This window comes from Scyliorhinus canicula, chromosome 7 (genome assembly GCF_902713615.1).
Source record: "Scyliorhinus canicula chromosome 7, sScyCan1.1, whole genome shotgun sequence".
Taxonomy (NCBI): domain Eukaryota; kingdom Metazoa; phylum Chordata; class Chondrichthyes; order Carcharhiniformes; family Scyliorhinidae; genus Scyliorhinus; species Scyliorhinus canicula.
In genome coordinates this window covers 164,658,931-164,681,535 of record NC_052152.1, presented here as the reverse complement: position 1 = coordinate 164,681,535, position 22,605 = coordinate 164,658,931, and the positions used below count along the sequence as shown (strand labels likewise).

At 45.1% G+C, this 22,605-nt stretch overlaps 2 protein-coding genes across 2 annotated transcripts in view; one reads left to right on the top strand and one right to left on the bottom strand.

Annotated features, from left to right (window-relative positions):
• Nucleotides 1–2,899, bottom strand: part of LOC119969497 (Golgi-resident adenosine 3',5'-bisphosphate 3'-phosphatase-like) — a 69,242-nt gene extending 66,343 nt beyond the window's left edge. Inside the window, exon 1 of the mRNA XM_038803185.1 lies at nucleotides 2,481–2,899. Coding sequence (XP_038659113.1) covers nucleotides 2,481–2,801 — 321 coding nt within the window. The 5' untranslated portion in view covers nucleotides 2,802–2,899. The remainder of the gene's footprint in view (nucleotides 1–2,480) is intronic.
• LOC119969496 (fibronectin type III domain-containing protein 11-like) overlaps nucleotides 1–22,605 on the top strand; it is a 289,739-nt gene that overhangs the window by 190,803 nt on the left and 76,331 nt on the right. The gene's annotated exons all lie outside the window — the stretch shown is intronic.

Here is a 22,605-nt window from a genome sequence, read left to right as displayed (position 1 = left end):
ATACGACCCAGATACCTCCTCCTGTAGTGATGCAAACACTTCACTATCCCTTTCTGCCAGCTTTGTTTGAATCAGTAATACCCACATGTCCTATGGCCATTTCATTTGTTTAGCCACCTTCTCAAATGAAGTGAAAAAGGCTTCTACCTCCTTCTCGTCAAACCTTGGCAATGCTTGGACATATTTAAATAGATCCCCACCAAGCCTTCGACTTTGACACTCTTTCTCTTTATCCTCATTACTATCCTCAAACTGTACATTTCCTTTTAAATCCGCCAATCTTAACTGACTGTCATGTTTCATGGCGATTTTCTGAAGTTCAAACTCCCTCTCTCTTTCCTTTTCCTCTCTCACTCTTTTGTATTCAAGCTGCTTTAATTCTTTCTCATATTCCATTTGTTTAATTTGTAACTGAATTTTTGACATTTCCAATGAGTCAGACTGTATCTCAGGCAATTTTAAATGCTTAGCCACCGCCATAATTACCTAATCTTTTCACATTTTGTCAGGTAGTGCTAACTGCAATGTTTTTGCCAAATCTAACAGTCTGCATTTAGTTTCTGTCCGTAAGGTACCGTGTGTGACTGTCTCCAGCCCCAAAAACGTCAGAGCCTCTGAAAGAGCCATTATCCACAACACACTCCCTACTTAAACTGAAATAACACACCTGAAAAGCAACCACAATATGCTCACCCATCACTGTCTATAAGTTCACAAAACCAATCCAATAGATAGATTTTTATCCACCTCGAGCCCCCAATTTGTTATGGGCCAGGGTTTAGAGAACCCAAAAGTGTATCATGGAGTTCACCTGACCCACAACTTTTAATAGATTGTGGTATGGGGAGCACACGGCCCACTCTACAGGTACAGCAGAAATCGAAAAGTATTTTGTTAAGCAAAACAATGTTTATTCTATGAACTCAAGTTAACCTTTTTAAAACATACAGTGACCATCTTAGCAACCATCAAGTCAAATACAACCCCCAAAGAATACAACACTAAGTATTCCTTACTTTCCTTATAACATCCATAAGACATTAAAAAATCATTTTAACAGAAGTACATCAGGTTTAAATTCACTACTGAGAGCAGTTATCACTCTGAATTCACCAAATGATCAAGAGATAGTCTTTACAGGGCAGAGATAACAACATTACACCTTCTGTAGCTGACTGCAGCTCCAACGCTGAAACGAAACCAAAAAAACACAGACACACCCAACCTTTTCTCAAAGTGAAACTAAAAAGCAGAGCCAGAGCTCAGCTCCACCCACACTCTGACATCACTGCAGTAACTTTAGAAGACTACCATTTCTTAAAGTGATATTCTCATGACAAAGGACAGTGTAAAGTATTAAGTGGTGTTTTTGGTTGGGCTAAGAATAATAAGAGGGTATTTCAAAAGTATGCATTGCCCACAATTAGTTAATTGTGTTTAGTCATTTGTTACCGTAAATGACTCAAAATAGGACATCTTGGCATGTCTCTTTCAGTTATTAACTGGAAGTACACATTTATTTTCTAAAGTCTTTATGGGGATCGTAAGACAATGCAGCCATAAAGCTCCAACAGTGCAACAGTCCTTCAATATTGACCCACAACAGTGCAACACAGCCTCAGTACTGAAGCTTCTAAAATGCAAAATGCCCTCAATACTGACAGTCCCACAGGGCTGAACATCTGACAGTGCAGCAATCCCTCAGTACTACGGGATGGTTTAGCACAGTGGGCTAAACTGCTGGCTTGTAATGCATAACAAGGCCAGCAGCGCGGGTTCAATTCTCATACTGGCCTCCCCGTACAGGTGCCGGAATGTGGCAATTCGGGGCTTTTCACAGTGACTTCATTGAAGCCTATTTGCAACAATAAGTGATTATTATTATTATTTGACAGTGCATATGCAGCACTCCCTCAGTACTGAACATCTGACAGTGCTGCACTCCCTCAGTACTGAATATCAGATAGTGCAGCACTCCCTCAGTACTGAACATCAGTGCAGCAATCCCTCAGTACTGAACAGTGCTGCACTCCCTCTGTACTGAACATCTGACAGCGCTGCACTCCCTCAGTACTGAACATCAGTGCAGCAATCCCTCAGTACTGAATATCAGACAGTGCTGCACTCCCTCAGTACTGAATATCAGATAGTGCAGCACTCCCTCAGTACTGAACATCTGACAGTGCTGCACTCCCTGAGTACTGAACATCAGTGCAGCAATCCCTCAGTACTGAATATCAGACAGTGCTGCACTCCCTCAGTACTGAATATCAGATAGTGCAGCACTCCCTGAGTACTGAACATTTGACAGTGCTGCACTCCCTCAGTACTGTAATGAAGTGTCAACCCAGATTGTTGAGCCCCAGTACTGTCAGTGCTGAGAGGTCAGGAGGACAGGACAGTCTGAGGAACCCGTCAGGTAAATTCCGAACACCTGTGGGAGATTGTGTGGAAGGTGCCCTGAGCGCCCACTCTGTTACCTTGATGCCTGGGAAACTGTTGCTGAACAAACTGCTCATCCTCCCATGCGACAGCAAATCGCCGGTCGTCAGCAACTCGTCGGCGCCCTCCTTGGTTTTCCCTTTGGATCTCTGGCCCAGCGAGTCGGACACCCTCACTTCCCTCACCGCTTTGCCTCCTTCCTCCGCCGCTCTGATGGCGAGAGCCAGGAGCTGGCGGAGATCGACCTGGCTGTCCCTGTTCCTCACCAACCCGAAGTACCGGTAATAAATCACGCCGATGAGCAGCAGGATGCAGAGAAACACCCGACTCCGGGACACACTCACCCCCATCGGACCCATGCCCCCTCTCCTGTCGCCCTCTTTCTGCTCCCTCAATCACAGTCTCCCTGACCCAGTCTGTTCATTAGCCCTCACACAGACAACAGAGGGAGTTTCCTCACGAAACGAATGCGGAAGTAAAGCAGGAACAAAGTACTGAAGTGTGTGAAAGCAAACACAAATTGCAAACATAACACCACTCAATGAAACGTCCCTGGTGCCTGTCACCTCGCAATGTCCCTCTCCTTTCTGAACCTGATACTGGTTAATGTAACATTTCAGGGCACCTTTAAGATAGAAAAAATGCCCTAGGTGGCTTCACTGAGGCCAAGTCAAGAAGGTGATACTTGGAGAGGGTGACAATAATCCTTGTGAAAGGAGTGGGTTTTAAACACGATCTCAATATGAGAAACAAGGAGGATGCAAGTCGCTGGATCTCCTTGTGACTCTGACCCAGGCAATGGTGGCTATCCATAGGATCAACAGAGCAATTCAAGTTGTGGCTACATTCTACAGCCAATTTCATGGCAGGGTTGACGCTGAAGAAGGAGCAATCACTGGCCCCCAGATATGCTTCACCCATCTGTGACCATTGAGTAGTTGACACTGGAAACAATATCATGATTTAATTTATCAATTTTTTTTCATTCGTGATGTTTTGAGTGTTTAGTATTTGCACCCCTCTAAAAACGGGGCATTTTTGTGAGATTACTTTCATTTGGGTTATTCGACCTGAGTCAACCCAGTGTTTCCTTATTTATAGAACATAGAACAAACAGTGCAGAAGGAGGCCATTCGGCCCAACCCACTCAAGCCCTCACTTTCACCCTATCCCCATAACCCAATAATCCCTCCTAACCTTTTTTGGTCACTGAGAGCAATTTACCATGGCCGATCCACCTAACCTGCACGTTTTAGGACTATGGGAGGAAACCGGAGCACCCGGAGAAAACCCACGCAGTCACGGGGAGAACGTGCAGACTCCGCCCAGACAGTGATGCAGCAGTGAATCGAACCTGGGACCCTGGCGCTGTGAGGCGACAGTGCTACCATGCAGCCCAATTAAAAAGAGATTTGGGGAGAGAATTGCAGGGAATATTTAAAAATTTGTTTTACAGGATTTGGGCTTCGCTGATTAGGGCAGCATTTATTGCCCATCCCTAGTTGCCCTTCAGAAGGTGATGCTGAACTGCCTTCTCGAATTGCTGCGGCCCCTGAAGTGTAGACACACCCACAGAGCTGTTCCAAATGGGGGTGACTTGGCGAAGAACCTCCAGATGATGGGGTTCTCAGGTTTCTGCTGCTCTTGTCCTTCTGGGTGGTGGTGGTCATGATGCTGCCTAAGGAACCTTGGTGAGTTACTTGAGTGCATCCTGTACATGGTACACACGGCTGCCACTGTTCGTCGGTGGTGGACGGAGTGAATGTTTTTGGAGTGGGTAGCAATCAAGCGGGCTGCTTTGTCCTGAATGGTGTTGAACCTCTTGAGTGTTGTTGGCACTGCACTCATACAGGCAAGTGGAGAGTATTCCATTAAACCCCTGACTTGTGCCTTGTAGATGGTGGACAGGCATTTGGGGATCAGGAGGTGAGTTACTCGCCGTCAGATTCCTCGCCTTTGACCTGCCCTAGTAGCCCCAGTAGTAATATGGCTAGTCCAGTTCAGTTTCTGATCAGTGATAACCCCCAGGATGTTGATTCTGGGGGATTTAGTGATGGTAATGCCATTGAAAGTCAAGGGGCGATAGTTAGATCCTCCCTTGTAGGACATAGTCAATATCTGGCACTTGTGTGGCATGAATTTTATTTTCCACTTTTCAGCTCAAGCCTGGAAATTTTCCAGGTTTTGCTGCATTTGGACATGGACTGCTTCATTATCTGAGAAGTCGTGAATGGTGCTGAAAATTGTGCAGTCACCTGCAATCATCCTCACTTCTGACCTTATGATAGAAGGGAGTTCACCGATGATTGAAGCTGAATATGGTTGTGACTAGGACACGAAGCTGAGGAACTCCTGCAGTGATGTCCTGGAGCTGAGATGATTGACCTCCAACCACCACAATCATCTTTCTTTGTGCCAGGTATGACCGCAACCAGCGGAGATTTTGTCCCAATTCCCATTGACTCCAGTTTTGCTAGGGCTCCTTGATGCTATGCTAGGTCAAATGCTGCCTTGATGTCAAGGACAGTATCTGTCACCTCACCTCTGGCATTCAGCTCTTTTGTCCATTTTTGATCCAAAGCTGTAATGAGGTCAGGAACTGAGTGTTCCTGGTGGAACCCAAACTGAGCATCCATGAGCAGGTTGTTGCTGAGTATGCTCCGCTTGATAGCACTCTTAATGACTTTCCATCACTTTTCTGGCGAGGGACAGTCGACTGATAGGGTGGTAATTGGCTGGGATCAATTTGTCCTCTGTACAGGACACAAGAAACAGGACAAACCCAACCCAGCCAGAGGTAGGACCTCTGTGACAACCTTTTGACAGAGCGGTAGGAGAAGGGGGTTGTATGAGATAAGAGTCCCAGAGGGGAAAGAAGTTTGAACAATGCATTAGGGTTGGAAGAGCTTCCAGAGGTAGCAAGGATGAAGTCATGGAGGGATTTTAGAAAAAAGGATAATAATTTAAAATTTGAAGAACTTTGAGCTTAGGAGCTAGCAAAGGTAATCAAGAATGTTAGTGAGGGGTGAGAAAGTCTCTTCTGGAAAAGGATATAGACGTATCAGGTGATCTAGAGTTTATGGAAGAGTGAGGAAAGGAATTCATCCAGGAAAGGATTGAGTCAATTGACTCGGGATTATAAAGGCATTTCAAAGAATCAGTAAATGATACAGTACAGAAAGAGACCATTCAGCCCATCATGCCTGTGCAAGTTCTTTGGTTGCATATCTAATTTGTCGCATTCCCATGCCCTTTCACAAAAGCCTTGGAAAAAAAATTCCCTTCCTACATTCAGGTTAGAAGTTTACTGTTCCAACACCCTAGAGAGCAGTGTTTTCCAGATTGCAACAATCTATGTATAAAAGGAAAGTTTCTTCGCAATGCACCTAGGTTTATTTTGCCAATTAATTAAAAACGGTGCCTTTGATTGCTGACCCTTTGGAAATGCAAACTGTTTCTCCTGATTTACTTTGTAAAAGATCACGATTTTGAAAACTTCTATCAAATTTCCTCCTGACTAATCTTAAAGAAATACAGAATGTACTAGGAATACTCACCAAGTCAATCAACATCTGTTGTGGGAAATTCAAAGGTAGCATTTCAGGTCAATAATATTTTGTCAGAAAGTTTGAGGAGAACATCCCTAATCTGGCCACGTAATTATAGTCAAAATCCTTGATACCATTTTGGTAAATATCTTCTGCACCCTATCTAAGGCCCTGATATTTTCCCTCAAGTGTGGTGCCCAAGATTGAACACAGAACCACAACTGAGGCCAACCAGGATTTTAGAAATATTTATTATAACTTTAGTACTCTACTTGATTAATAAAGCCAAGGGTCCTATATGCTTTTTTTCAAACATCCTTCTCATTCTTTCCACAAAAATGCATCGCTTTACAATACCTTGTGTTAGTTAATCTGCCATGTGTTTTAGTATGACATCCAGAAGTCTTTCGCTATCCTCTTCAATGTTTATTTTCATAAATTTAGAGTACCCAATTCATTTTTTCCAATTAAGGGGCAATTTAGCATGGCCAATCCACCTAGCCTGCACAACTTTGTGCTGTGGGGGCGAAACCCACGCAAACACAGGGAGAATGTGCAAACTCCACGTGGACAGTGACCCAGAGCCGGGATCGAACCAGGGACCTTGGCATCGTGAGCGACTGATAACTGAAACTGATTTCACACATGAGTCGGGCCTCAAGCGGGACTTTGGATTCATGTCGCATTACACTCACCCCCCCCCCACCTGGCCTGGGCTTGCAAAATCCTACCAATTGTCCTGGCTTAAGACAATTGACACCACTTTAACCTGTGATTATCCCTCTCTCGCTCTGTCAGGACATGTAAAGACTTAATTACCTGCAAAGACTCGCATTCAAAGTATCATCATGCATCATTGACCTTGTCTATATATGTGTTTCTGGAACACACCTCTTCATTCACTTGCTGTATTAGTCAAGCTTCTCTGCTGTATTACTAATCTTGTAATTTTCATGAAACTCCAATGTCTGTCTCATTTTAACCTCTCCAGGGAGCTCTAGCTGTGTCCTTCCTTTACAGCTCGAGGGAACATGTCCACACTCTGCTTAAACCCTTTCCTCTTTGAAGGACTTCCATTGTCCAATGATCGTTTTGTCTACCAGTTTTTAATTCCAATCAAGCTGGGCCAGACCCGTTTTCAACTTACTCAACTGACCTTTCTTCAATTAAATATTTTCACACTTGAGGGTTCCATGTCTTTTTCCATAACACTTTTAAACCTGATTATTTTATGTTGTCATCACTGGTCCCAAAATACTCCCATACTGAAACATGTTACACCTGCCCCACTTCTTTCTCTGGTGGCCTTGTGCTGCAGTGGGTAGCATCCCACATGCTACTGTGCAGAGGGGCCTGGGTGTCCTAGTGCATGAGTCAGAAAAAGTTGGTTTACAGGTGCAACAGGTGATCAAGAAGGCAAATGGAGTTTTGTCCTTCATTGCCAGAGAGATGGAATTTAAGACTAGGGAGGTTATGCTGCAACTGTATAAGGTGTTAGTGAGGCCACACCTGGAGTATTGTGTTCCGTTTTGGTCTCCTTACCTGAGAAAGGACGTACTGGTGCTGGAGGGTGTGCAGAGGAGATTCACCAGGTTAATTCCAGAGTTGAGGGTGTTGGATTACGAGGAGAGGTTGAGTAGACTGTACTTGTTGGAATTTAGAAGAATGCGGGGGGATCTGATAGAAACATATAAAATTATGAAGGGAATAGATAGGATAGATGTGGGCCGGTTATTTCCACTGTCGTGTGAAAGCAGAACTAGGGGGCATAGCCTCAAAATAACGGGAAGTAGATTTAGGACTGAGTTTAGGAGGAACTTCTTCGCCCAAAGGGTTGTGAATCTATGGAATTCCCTGCCCAGTGAAGCAGTTGAGGCTCCTTCATTAAATATTTTCAAGATAAAGATCAATAGTTTTTTGAAGAATAAATGAATAAAGGGTTATGGTGTTCGGGAGGGAAAGTGGAGCTGAGCCCACTAAAGACTGATAACTGAAACTGATTTCACACATGAGTCGGGCCTCAAGCGGGACTTTGGATTCATGTCGCATTACACTCACCCCCCCCCCCCCCCACCTGGCCTGGGCTTGCAAAATCCTACCAATTGTCCTGGCTTAAGACAATTGATACCACTTTAACCTGTGATTATCCCTCTCTCGCTCTGTCAGGACATGTAAAGACTTAATTACCTGCAAAGACTCGCATTCAAAGTATCATCATGCATCATTGACCTTGTCTATATATGTGTTTCTGGAACACACCTCTTCATTCACTTGCTGTATTAGTCAAGCTTCTCTGCTGTATTACTAATCTTGTAATTTTCATGAAACTCCAATGTCTGTCTCATTTTAACCTCTCCAGGGAGCTCTAGCTGTGTCCTTCCTTTACAGCTCGAGGGAACATGTCCACACTCTGCTTAAACCCTTTCCTCTTTGAAGGACTTCCATTGTCCAATGATCGTTTTGTCTACCAGTTTTTAATTCCAATCAAGCTGGGCCAGACCCGTTTTCAACTTACTCAACTGACCTTTCTTCAATTAAATATTTTCACACTTGAGGGTTCCATGTCTTTTTCCATAACACTTTTAAACCTGATTATTTTATGTTGTCATCACTGGTCCCAAAATACTCCCATACTGAAACATGTTACACCTGCCCCACTTCTTTCTCTGGTGGCCTTGTGCTGCAGTGGGTAGCATCCCACATGCTACTGTGCAGAGGGGCCTGGGTGTCCTAGTGCATGAGTCAGAAAAAGTTGGTTTACAGGTGCAACAGGTGATCAAGAAGGCAAATGGAGTTTTGTCCTTCATTGCCAGAGAGATGGAATTTAAGACTAGGGAGGTTATGCTGCAACTGTATAAGGTGTTAGTGAGGCCACACCTGGAGTATTGTGTTCCGTTTTGGTCTCCTTACCTGAGAAAGGACGTACTGGTGCTGGAGGGTGTGCAGAGGAGATTCACCAGGTTAATTCCAGAGTTGAGGGTGTTGGATTACGAGGAGAGGTTGAGTAGACTGTACTTGTTGGAATTTAGAAGAATGCGGGGGGATCTGATAGAAACATATAAGATTATGAAGGGAATAGATAGGATAGATGTGGGCCGGTTATTTCCACTGTCGTGTGAAAGCAGAACTAGGGGGCATAGCCTCAAAATAACGGGAAGTAGATTTAGGACTGAGTTTAGGAGGAACTTCTTCGCCCAAAGGGTTGTGAATCTATGGAATTCCCTGCCCAGTGAAGCAGTTGAGGCTCCTTCATTAAATATTTTCAAGATAAAGATCAATAGTTTTTTGAAGAATAAATGAATAAAGGGTTATGGTGTTCGGGAGGGAAAGTGGAGCTGAGCCCACTAAAGATCAGTCATGATCTCATTGAATGGCAGAGCAGGCTCGAGGGGCCAGATGGCCAACTCCTGCTCCCAGTTCTTTTGTCCTTATTATGCTCTTATCCCTGCCCATGAGCCTGAAGCTCCGGTTTTGAGTCCCACCCAGGACTTGATAGTCAACTAAGGTGCATTCATAATGCGGTCAAACAAGTTGAGTGTGTCAACCTGAAAATCCTTCCAAACATGCTAATGGCTGGCAGTAAGAGTGGGAGAGTCTCCTGGTCAACCACACTTGGCATGGAGTGATGCCCCTCAAGCTATAAGCACCTGGCAACACACTAACAACCTGCTCCAGGAATTTCTTGCTCTGGAAACAGACTAAAGTCTTCCTTAGTGCACCACCAGGTTTGGGAAGAGAATTGGATTGGACATCTTTCCCCAGAACTAGATTCAGCACAACTTTCTTCCTCATGAAAATGAAAATCGCTTATTGTCACGAGTAGGCTTCAAATGAAGTTACTGTGAAAAGCCTAGTCGCCACATTCCGGCACCTGTTCAGGGAGGCTGTTACGGGAATCGAACCATGCTGCTGGCCTGCTTGGTCTGCTTTCAAAGCCAGGGTTGATCCGGAAAATTCTCTTGCTCACTTTTGTGGAAGGCCTCCCCCTCTTTTCCGTTTAGATTGTTACAAGTCTATATTAGGATTGTTATAGGTCCCCTATCATCATCACTCTCTTATTTCTTGCATTTTCTTGCAGCTGACCCTAAATGTGCTTCTCCATCTTCTTCCCCCTTATGTGGTTGCCTACAGATCTGGCAAAATTCTAATGCTGCCTCCTATAAAGATGTGCCAATTGCATATGAAATGAAAATGAATGAAAATCGCTTATTGTCACGAGTCGGCTTCAATAAAGTTACTGTGAAAAGCCCCTAGTTGACACATTCCGGCGCCTGTTCGGGGAGGCTGGTACGAGAGGCTGGTAAGGGTGCATATGTTCAGATTGTAGAATGTGCATTCAGCTTATCAAGTCATAGTTCTAAGTGATAACATCGAACTTGAGGCCAGACTTTTCAGAGACTTTTCGTACATATCTAAGATGGATAATATGTGGAAACTCTTAATTTTTTACTTAATTGCAAACCCCTAAGACTTTTAAGTTCCTGAAATCACTCAGGATCTAGTCGATTTAACTCCAATGTAAATCTGAGATTTTGGCCAACCTTTTTTGTATCCCTAGGACAGAGCAACAGCAGTTTGAAAACAGGGTTTCGCCATGCCAACCCAATGTGAAGTGCCAGCTCATTAGAGAGCATGCCGAGCCAGCCAGTGACAAGGTTGGCGACCAGACAATGCAGGTGTATGGCTCTTTGCTTGGAATGAGGGTGCCATGGGCAACATCTTTTTAAAACCATTGCAAGCGGCATGATGTGGCAAAAGTGGACTAGATCCAAATTACAGTGTGGCCACCCCTGATAGCTCGTGAAAGTGTGTGTAATCATGGAAGATTTGTTTATTGCATGACTGACAGATGTGCAAATGAATTGTACCGCACTCCTCTGCCGTTGATTAAAAATAAGCATTTTTATGAATGGAGCTTGACCCTGCTCCTTTTTGTTATTCCGCATGAAATAGAACAGGAAAAGTCAAAAATCCTGAAGGCTGGCGTCTTGATGGTAATGTCTGTGGCATCAGAAGTCACTTTGAGGAAGTATAGGGAGCGCCTACATTATCTATACTAAAGTGAGCTCTTGGGAGGTGCATAGAATGGTGGTAATTTGTTTGATGCTTTGCCATATAGGTGTAGTCTGTGTAGGATTTTAAAAAAAGTAATGGTTTGCAACATCAAGGAGTTGTCTTGTATGGCTTGTGCTGCTGAATACTTCAGCGCGGATGTTGCTAGGTTACAGTCGGCCGGTTGCTAGCAAGAGCAAACGCAGCTGTTTGCCAAACTTTTACAAGTAGTCCACACAGGAAAGCTGTTTGCTCAGTTTATTACCTCAACATATACGTGGAAGAAATCACATATCTGACGTACCTGGGATTACAAAGATCTCCCACATCTGTCCTCTCTGCAATGAAAATCCACATTTTAATCGTACTTTGGTGTTGAAACAAAATGACCCAGCATTGCTTGGCCAGTGCTGCTTTTCCCAGGTTCAGGCACTTCCTAATCAGACATAAGCCAGCACTAATTGCCAATTACCAGTTTTTCTTGTGAAGCAGCTCGCTGACATGCTCATAAATGTTGCCAGTTTCCCCATGTTTCTTTCTGAGGCGAAGATAACAATGTAACACAGGACTATCCAGTCAATTTTTAGATGGAACTGCAAATTGGCTTGTTTGTGGCACTCTTGCATCAGGTTACAAAAATTGTGGGTTGATCCCCTTAACCTGAGCTGAAATTCCAGTGCAAGCCTGAGTGCACGTTGCAATGTCAGCAATACCATCTGCAACATTAAAATGAGACCCTCTTTGCTTGCTCACGTGGATACTAAAACATCCCATGATAATTTTCAAAGGGCTGATCCCTTGGGGTCCTACCAAACAGATCTCTTGTTATCATTAACATTGGAAAGAGCAGTAAAATTGGTTGGTAAGAAATCATTTTGCTCCACCAGTCATTCTTTTGAATCAGGTCCACATATCAGTGCTTATTGAGAAAAAACAAGTGGACTTGTCTCTCCTGAGCAATAGTCCTACCAGAGTCCTGTTGAAAATAGAAATGAAACAAGTCACTGCATAATATAGATGGAAATTATCACAGAAGAACCTGTTGTGTACGGCATCAAAAAGCTTTGATATTTGACAGTACCCAGTTAGGAGTAGAAGCTGAGTGAAAATGCCAGTAAGAGATGGCAATGACACTGATGGAAAAGATGCATAGAAAGAGAAATGGGAGGCAGTTAAATAGACAATGAAGGTGAATGAAAAAAAAAAAATAAATGAAGAGCAATGACACGCAAAGGGAAAGTTGGAAATGAATGGCAGAGGGTCGGGGAAAGAAATTCTGACAATCAAGGTGAAAGGAAAGAGCAAATTATAGCAACAAATGGGAGAGAGAAGACAGGTGAAGCAGTGACCAGGCTTTGCAATAGGGGAGGAATGGTGGAGAACTTTAGTATGAACTGGGGAGCCGGGAGGAAAGAAAAAAAAGGATACCCCTTTGGTGGGGATGGTGGGGTTGGGGTTGTGGGGGAGGCAGGTTTCATGTTGCATTGAAAGGGCTGGAGGGATGAAGGGGGTTAAGTTGATTTGGAGTAGGAGAGGAAGGGGGAGAAGATTAATACTTTGAATAGAGGATGGGGTGGAAGACAAGTACGAGTTTGAACTATATTTGAGGAGAAAAGAGCATTTATGGGAGAGGGTAAGAGTTCTACGATGAATTGAGGGTAAAAGGGAAGTGTTAGTGACAGAGAGATCTCGATTTGAAAGATGGGGAATTGGACAGGGTAAAGCTTTCTGTTAATTTAAGTACAAAAATAGTTTGTGATAGTCCAGATAGACTTTTATAAATTCAAAAGCCATGTTTTTTGCCTTTTGTAAGGAACCTCTTTTAAATCCTTGTTTGACCCATGATTCCCTTTTTAAATCCTGTTGTGCTGACTGCTTCAATTCTGCATACTGTGCACTTAACTTTTGTATCTGGACGATTACTGAAAATACCCATCATCTAATGTGCTCTTTCAACTGGCCCAAGAGGACTCCCCTCAATGCAGTCTGCGATGTGGCAGGGTCCAGTAATGTAATTTTGATAGACTTGGCTAGCAGCCAATAAACTCTTCTGGCATTCCGAGCCTTATCCAATTCTTGATGTTGACTGGTAGAGTCCCTCAGAAGCTTCTGGGAGAAAGGCAGCAGAGTCAATTCTGCTTAGATTTCAAGAGCAGCGAGAAGCAGGTTTAAAACCCTCTCTATCAGCTAAGGCTGACGAGTGAAAATGCTCTTTCTTTCCAGCCAAGCCTGTGAAAGTTATACTCTGAGTAAAAGGCTGGAAACAGTCTCCAGCCAGGCCTGTGAAAGCCTAACATTTGGTTGTAAGACTGAGGAAGGCACAATGCTGATAGCTCTCTCCTGAGATCTCTAGAGGTCCTGAAGAAAGAACCCTTTTCTCTTTCTCTTCAGTAATGTTAATCATGATCTTCAGAAAAAGCAGCCAAGCATTCCAGATGCAGAGTGCAAAGCATTCCAGATGCAAACCCTCTTTTAAATTTTTGCGCAGGGAATTCTAATATAGCCTCGGTGAGACTGAGGTCAGTCAGGTGAAAGTGACTCCCCAGAGGAATTACTGCAGCCTGCGGGTTTTAATTGAAGGCACAAACTAGAGGGTCCAATACAACCAGTGGATTTCAATGCTTCTCTTCCTGAAAAGGTGGTTGCCTGCAAAGACCTCAACGTCAGCAGCGAAGGCACTCAAATCCCTCATTCCCAGTTTAATCCTCATTATTTTGATCCTTCCCTATCCCCATTGTTTGTCTGCCTTGTGTGGGAGGAGGATGGGATGGTTTCAGGGGAATAGTTAGATTAGCAGGCCATTGTTCTATTAATATAATTGCATGTTTATCTCTTCTCCTGTTATTAACAGTTCCTTTTCAGATGTTTTACATACAAATCTGGTGCCTGTAAGGCATTGAAGCAGTCAAGGGTCAAAGATCTCAGGAAAACATACAAATTATTGGTTAATTCACTTCTGCTGGGACTCCGGGGCCTGTGGGGCTGGAATAGACCACGCACTAGCCCAGGGTGTTGTCACACTTTTTTTTAGATAAAAATATGACAATCATGAAATATAACAGGATGCATCATTTAAAAATTATAATTCAGAAGTTTCCCCAGCATGGTAGTACAGTGGGTAGCAATGTTGCTTCACAGCTCCAGGGTCCCAGGTTCAATTCCCTGCTTGTGTCAATCTCTGTGTGGACTCTGCACGTTCTCCCCCTGTCCGCATGGGTTTCCTCCGAGTGTTCCGGTTTCCCTATTTTTATAGATTTCCCCAGAAATTCATTACCAGTCTTATGCCTTAAAAAGTTATTATTTCCTCTTCAATCATTTCTGTACTTATATTTTTTCCTCCAGTACATCTAAATTATGTTCAGCTATACAACTACAACAACAGCATGCATCTATGCAGCACCCTTGAGAAAATGTCCAATGGTGCAATACAAGCATAGCTAAATATAATTTGGCATTGAGCCACATAAGGTGGTCTTCGGCCAGATGACCAAATGCTTGGTCAGGAGGTACATTTTCAGGGGTTAAAAGGGGAAGAAGAATTGGAGACGTGGGCGGCACCATAGCACAGTGGGTAGCACTATTGCTTCACAACTCCAAGGTCCCAGGTCCAAATCCAGTCTTGGGTCACTGTCTGTATGGAGTCTGCACGTTTCCCTGTGACTGCGTGAGTTTCCTCCGGGTGCTCCGGTTTCCTCCCACAAATCCCCAAAAAAGTGCTGTTAGGTAATTTGTACATTCTGAATTCTCCCTCTGTGTACCTTAACAGGCGTTGGATTGTGGCAACCAGGGGCTTTTCACAGTAACTTTATTGCAGTGTTAATGTAAGCCTACTTGTGACAATAAAGATTGTTATAGATCATTGGGAGGGAATTCCAGAAATGAGGGCTCAGAAAGCTTACGTCATGGCACTAATGATATAGTGGTTAAAATCAGGAATATCACAAAGCCAGAACTGGCAGACCGCAGAAATCTCTGGGGCTGGATGGAGGGCAACTAGGGCAGGAGAAGATCACCGAGAACAGAAGCAGCATTCTGGGTCTTGGATAGGGATAGGTTAAAGGAGTGAAGGTGTAAGGTGTATTGGGGAAAGAATGAAAATGATATCGTGAAGCAAAGACATCAAAGAAGGTAGAGAGGGTTTGATTTAGAAAATTAATAACTGCAAAAATGTCACGATGAATTCTTAACCAACAGCAGGATGGTTGAAACTCCTCCAGCTTAAGTTACAAAACATGTACAAATTCTTGTTTACACATATTAGAGGCCTTTCCTCAGGGCTATTTTTCAGTTGTCAACTTTTCGGAAGCAGTCACTTAGCATTTCCTCGTGTTTTAGCTTGGCATAGCTGCTGGCACATTCCTCTCAAAGCTTTGAAACATACTATGGGAAAAATAGTTGCTGCATGTATCAATAACACGTCTTACAGGATTGGACTTTCTCTCAAATATCTGCTATTTGAGTAACGACCATGTAAAATAAACTTTAGATTTCTGATCTTGAGGAAATGGACAAACGGGGATAGCACTGAAGCATGGTGGGTAGCCAGGCTAAGTCAGGAGTATTATGGTGAGGGTGATGGGTGCTCACAGGGGCCCCAGGCAAAATGAATGTGAGGGCAGCCTATTGGGATCAGTAATTGCTAAGATTACCTTATATGGCTAGGTTAAAGAGTGTGAGAGAACCTATGGAAACCCTACAATTGCCAAGTTACCTTATTTGGTCGTGTGTGTAACCCCATTTTTTAAATACCAATGTATATGAGACAAAGTCTTTGTTCTGTATCTCACTCACTCTGGGGACTCGACAAGACTCTGGCAGAGTGAGTCAGCTCGCAAGACGCGCAAATAAATTAAATTGTTTTACAATCCGATTCGGTATATTTACTGAGACCAGACTGAGGGCAAAAGGATCTCGAATTCTCATTCGGTGTCAGAAGTGGGATCTCAACAGACGATCACCGGTCATCTGCGAAATCAGAATTAAACTAGTCTCGGACGGAGAGAGAGGAAATGGGCCACGACGTGAGTAGCTGGGAAATGACCATGTCAGTTTTCCTCTGTCTCGTAATCTGATAAAAGTTTGATCACTCGCAAATGGTCAGGTAAGATCATCTCGACGTGATCAAAGGTCAGTCTGGCGGAATCAAAAAATTAAATTTCAGTCGACGTAGGTACGACTGAGGGTTAATAAGCACGGAGGGAATATCCAAGCGATAATTCAGATAGAAACTGAGGGAATATCCTAGTGATAGTTCAGTTAAGAGCCGATTAGAGAACTGAGGGAACCAGGGATAATTCAGTTCAGTGTGTGTGTTGAGAACTAGAATTGATTAAATTAAATTGTATTCTTGGACTGTAGTGGCGAACAACGCAGTCTGAGGAATAGTTCGAGATTATGGGGAATTGTTTAGATAACACGAGTGACCCAGGTAGTTCCTTACAAGCATTATTTGATTTCTGCACGGTAGCACACGTGGCTAGCCCTGTGGCTTCACAGCGCCAGGGTCCCAGGATCAGTTCCCCACTGGACCATTGTCGATGCGGAGTCTGCACGTTCTCCCCGTGTCTGCGAGGGTTTCCTCCGGGTGCACTGGTTTCCTCCAACAGTCCAAAGATGTGCAGGTTAGGTGGATTGGCCATGATAAATTGCCCTTAGTGTCCAAAAAGGTTGGGAGGAGTTATTGGGTTATGGGGATCGGGTGGAAGTGGGTCAGTGCAGACTCGATGGGCCGAATGGCCTCCTTCTGCACTGTATGTCTATGTGATAGATACCCGGACAAAGGAAGAGACTTTAGGCAATTTTCCGCAGCTCTAAATAAGAAATTGGGAGATGAATGGTTACTAGGGGGAACCAAAGATTTGGAAATCATTAAGAAAATTCAGGAGAAATTCTGGAAAAAGAATAAGGGAATGAAAGCGAAGGAGTTAATTGGATTATGGGGGTCATATTGCCAAGAGGGGAAAGATAAAAACCTGTTATCAAGTTGGCAAGAAAACACCCTTAAAATGGGAATATCAATTAGTGAAGGGGAACCAGAAACTCTGGAAATCCTGAAAAAGGAGTGTGCATTCAAAAAACGCGCACAGAAAGAAAGGGAGACACCTAAAAGGGCAGCCTTGAGTGAGAAAAGTGGACTATGTAGTTCAATGGCTGGCCTTGCATTGACAGAGGTAGACGAAGACCTAGAGAATTGGACCGTGTCCGGTAGGGTCCCGACGGCACCAGCAGCATTGCCTGCACCACCACCAAGTGCACCCCCAGGGATCATAATTTATTTCCAGTCGCTGTTTCACAGATTCAAATCATGCCGGCCACTCCAGTGCCCCTAGACTCAGTCTCACAGGCCCAGACGATTATCCCTCCCCCTCTGGCCGACCGCATAATAACTCCACAGGTACCGTTGCTAGCTCCTTCAATTGATAGCTCGGGTACTACTTCCTCACCCCCGACACCCGTTAGAAAAGGGAAGTCCCGTTATACAAGCCCGGTCAGCTGGAGGACCCGATCTCGGACTATGAAAAAGGGATCTGAGACCATCTGGAAACAATTACGCCTACGACCTAGAACCCTTAAAGCCAAGATGACAGGACAGAAAATTCTGTACCACGGGACGAGGACAGGGACGGTTCTGAAGAACCGGAGCCCCCCCCCTATCGGAAGGGGAGGACTCCGACGTTTCTAAAGAGGAATCTCCCCCATCTACATTATTTTTGACGCCCCCTAGCGAGACTCCGAGACAGTTGCTGATTAGGAAAATGCCCAACCCTGATGTCGCTACAGCGGCAGCTCAGCCCACGATAGATGTTTATTTTCAGTGGAGACCCAGTGAGATGATCTCTATTCTAACTGCAATCCCAGACTGGAATAAGTCTCCTGCTGCTTTTGTGGACTATCTGAGAACCACCATCTCAGTTTATCAAGCTGACTCGAGGAACCTCTGGGCCCTAGTCCAACAGGTTTTAACCCCAGCCGAATACCGCAGTCACCTCAACCACTTGAATTATGCCGACCACGCTGCCCATCAGCAGGCCCATGCCATGGACGATGATACATGGGCACAAATCCTGAATGCACTAAGTGCAACATTTCAAACGCCCATAAACATCTCTGCTATCCTAGATATCAAACCGAAAAAGACCGAGGAGCCAGAGGAATTTCTGGAATGCTTTAATTAAATCTACCGTGGGCAGTCAGGCGGCTTGCCGTATCAAAATGGTCAGAATTCCCCTCAATATTGCGCTATGTTAATGCATTGCGTGCCACCTTCCGTGGCCACCGCTGTGAAATGTAATAACATGAATTGGACAGAGAATGACCCTTCCCAGATGGCCCAGGCAGTTAGATTTTATTGGAAGGAGGGCAGAGGCCAAGAAGGAGGCCCAGTTACAAAAATTAAGACCGAGTATGTAACGAAAAAGGACGATCCGAGACCCCCAACCGAACGCAGGTACGGTGGCTTACCAGCCGGAACCCCAATATTGTGACCTCGGGTGAGTGGATCAGCATGGGGAGGATATCTAACCCACCCAAATGGACCTTCAGCCCCTCTCTACGGCCCGCCATATGCACCAGCAACCTTGCAACTGCCACCCCCTCTGCGGGGCCATTGGTCCACCCGGAGAAGAGCACGGGGAAGAGGGCCGGGATATAGAGGGAACAATGCATGTTTCAATTGTGGCCACGCAGATCACTGGCACCAGGAATGCCCATTTAGAAGACAGGTGGCAGGAGGAGGATACCCAACGCCAAGAAGGGGGTACCCACCAAGGGGAGGGCAGATGAGGTACACCGACTTTTCCCAAGCAAAACCCTTCCCAACACAAGATTGACTAGCCAATTTAGTCATACGGACTCTCCATTCGGACAGAGAACCCATCGTTTCTCTGCAGATGGATCAACATCACCCATTTATGATCGACACTGGAGCAGCCATGTCTTCGGATCAATCGAAACTCCAACTACCACTATCTGACCACACCCAGCATTTGTCGGGATTCCAAGGCCAGGTGTATCAGTTTCCCATTTCTGAACCGGCGAAGGTAACTTATGAGAATGAGTCGACAGATCATCAATTTGTGGTCACCACCGGGTTGGATTGCAATTTGCTGGCCCGAGACCTACTGTGTATCTTCCAGCTACGGCTAGAATGTGGGGACGAGGGGGTAACGGTTCAATCATGGAGACCGAGACCACAGTGTTATGTCTCTACTACACCCCAGTGGTGGACATTGGACATTGAATATTCGCTGCACCACGTTACCCTGGCTTATGACAGAACCGGACAGAGTCGTGAATTAGAGGACAAATATCAGTCATTAGCTGGGACTGAATGGCCAATCACGATTACAGCCACAGTCACGGGACAAGAAGGTACAGCCGACTTTGTTACAATACCACCACATTTATGGCAACAATCAGCCTCCATGGCCCCCCATTTTACACACCAAGTCCACAACCAATACCATGCCAAGGATCTGGGACCGATGGTAAGGAGGGCAGTGGACCAATCAGGTCCGACAGAATACGCACTCCAAGTACTGCCAGACGGCACTTCCATACAGTACTCCGAGGCCCCTGAGACGGTTAACACCTGACTCCAGCATCATCTCGGGACGTTTTGGAATATGTCAACCCTCAGGATTGGGCGGATCAGCCATCACAGGTGGGACAAGCGAAGGTTACACCCATTAAGGTAGCGAATAAGGACCATGTGACGCTGCCCTCCATTCGACAATACCCCCTGAAATCCCAAGCCATCCCGTCTATAGCCAAGTTAATCCAAGAACTGTTGCAACAGGGGATCCTGGTCCCGAGCCAATCAGAATGTAACACACCCATACTTGCGGTGCCCAAACCAGGCAAACCAGACCAGTACCGGCTAGTACAGGACTTACGTTCAATGAATGCCATTGCACAGTCATTACATGCCTTCGCCCCTAATCCCTCCCACATACTGACTCAAATCCCAGCCCAAGCCTGGGTCTTTGCCATAGTCAACCTCGAACACGCTTTCTTTGCTCTCCCACTCGCGCCTGAAAGCCAGTATTTGTTTGCCTTCACCTACAATGGACAGCAGTATACCTGGTCCCGACTTCCACAGGGATTTGTTAACTCACCCATGCTTTTCTCCAGATGTCTGCAGACTCAACTCCAGACTCTGAATTTGAAACATGGTTCCACTCTCGTACAGTACGTAGATGGCCTATTAATAGCCAGTCCCGATGAGCCCAGTAACAGGGAAGATGTGATGCAATTATTAAACCACCTGTCCTCACTGGGCTATGTTGTTTCACAATCCAAGGTACTGGTGGCCCAGACGAAGGTCAAGTTCCTGGGAGTCCTACTCACAGCCACAGAAAGAAGTCTCGAAACCAGTCGAATTGAACCTATATGCCAATTTCCCGCTCCTACCACAGCCAAGGAGGTCCGTCACTGGGCATGGTAAATTATTGTAGGCAATGGATACCAAACATCGCTGTCTATACTAAGCTGCTGACGCCTTACACCAGCAAAGAAAGGACGTTCACTCTCACCACCGAGGCCCTCAAAGTCTTCCGTCTCTTAAAGCAGGCCTTATTACAAGTCCCAGCCCTGGGCAGGCCCTTATATGACCGACCGTTCCAGTTGTACTGTACTATTTTGGAGGGGTGCTCAACGGCGGTACTAACCCAGCAACATGGCGATAAGCACCGACCGGTGGCAGACTACTCTTCCAAACTTGATCCAGTGGCACTGGGTCACCCTATTTGCACCCAGATTCTGACAGCCATATACAACAGTTTACAGGCTGCCGCTAATATAACACTCCAACAAAACATTACAGTGTACAGCTCCCACTCGGTCACTGCGCTGTTGGGGCAGTTTCAGACTCAGCATCTCACCACGGCTCGTCAGAATAGGTACGAAATATATCTCTTAAATAATCCTCGGCTGAGATTTGAATATTGTACCACTATCAACCCAGCTTGCTTTCTTAGCAGCCCCCCGATCATGAAGGGGCGCCTGGCCATGACTGTTTGACCCTGACTCAGGAAGATTCTACAATGCGGGAAGATTCGATTTATAATCATCTAGATAGGAATAATATGATTAGGGATAGTCAGCATGGTTTTGTGAAGGGTAGGTCATGCCTCACAAAGGACAAATCTGAATGCGGAATACAGGGTTAATGGTAGGGTTCTTGGCAATGTGGAGGAGCAGAGAGATCTTGGGGTCTATGTTCATAGTTCTTTGAAAGTTGCCACTCAAGTGGATAGAGCTGTGAAGAAGGCCTATGGTGTGCTAGCGTTCATTAGCAGAGGGATTGAATTTAAGAGCCGTGAGGTGATGATGCAGCTGTACAAAACCTTGGGCAGGCCACATTTGGAGTACTGTGTGCAGTTCTGGTCACCTCATTTTAGGAAGGATGTGGAAGCTTTGGAAAAGGTGCAAAGGAGATTTACCAGGATGTTGCCTGGAATGGAGAGTAGGTCATATGAGGAAAGGTTGAGGGTGCTAGGCCTTTTCTCATTAGAACGGAGAACGATGAGGGGCGACTTGATAGAGGTTTATAAGATGATCAGGGGAATAGATAGAGTAGACAGTCAGAGACTTTTTCCCCGGGTGGAACACACCATTACAAGGGGACATAAATTTATGATAAATGGTGGAAGATATAGAGGGGATGTCAGAGGTAGGTTCTTTACCCAGAGAGTAGTGGGGGCATGGAATGCACTGCCTGTGGTAGTAGTTGAGTCGGAAAAGTTAGGGACCTTCAAGCAGCTATTGGATAGGTACTTGGATTAGGGTAGAATAATGGAGTGTAGGTTAACTTCTTAAGGGCAGCACGGTAGCATTGTGGATAGCACAATTGCTTCACAGCTCCAGGGTCCCAAGTTCGATTTCGACTTGGGTCGCTGTCTGTGTGGAGTCTGCACATCCTCCCCGTGACTGCGTGGGTTTCCTCCGGGTACTCCGGTTTCCTCCCACAGTCCAAAGATGTGCAGGTTGGGTGGATTGGCCATGAAAAATTGTCCAAAATTCTATGATTAACCTAGGTCAAAAGTTCGGCGCAACATCGTGGGCCGAAGGGCCTGTTCTGTGCTGTATTTCTCTATCTATCTATCTAAACCTTATCGAGTTCTTTGAGAAGGTGACTGAACAGGTGGACGAGGGTAGAGCGGTTGATGTGGTGTATATGGATTTCAGTAAAGCGTTTGATAAGGTTCCCCACGGTCGGCTATTGCAGAAAATACGGAGGCTGGGGATTGAGGGTGATTTAGAGATATGGATCAGAAATTGGCTAGTTGAAAGAAGACAGAGAGTTGTGGTTGATGGGAAATGTTCAGAATGGAGTTCAGTTACGAGTGGCGTACCACAAGGATCTGTTCTGGGGCCGTTGCTGTTTGTCATTTTTATAAATGACCTAGAGGAGGGCGCAGAAGGATGGGTGAGTAAATTTGCAGACGACACTAAAGTCGGTGGAGTTGTAGACAGTGCGGAAGGATGTTGCAGGTTACAGAGGGACATAGATAAGCTGCAGAGCTGGGCTGAGAGGTGGCAAATGGAGTTTAATGTGGAGAAG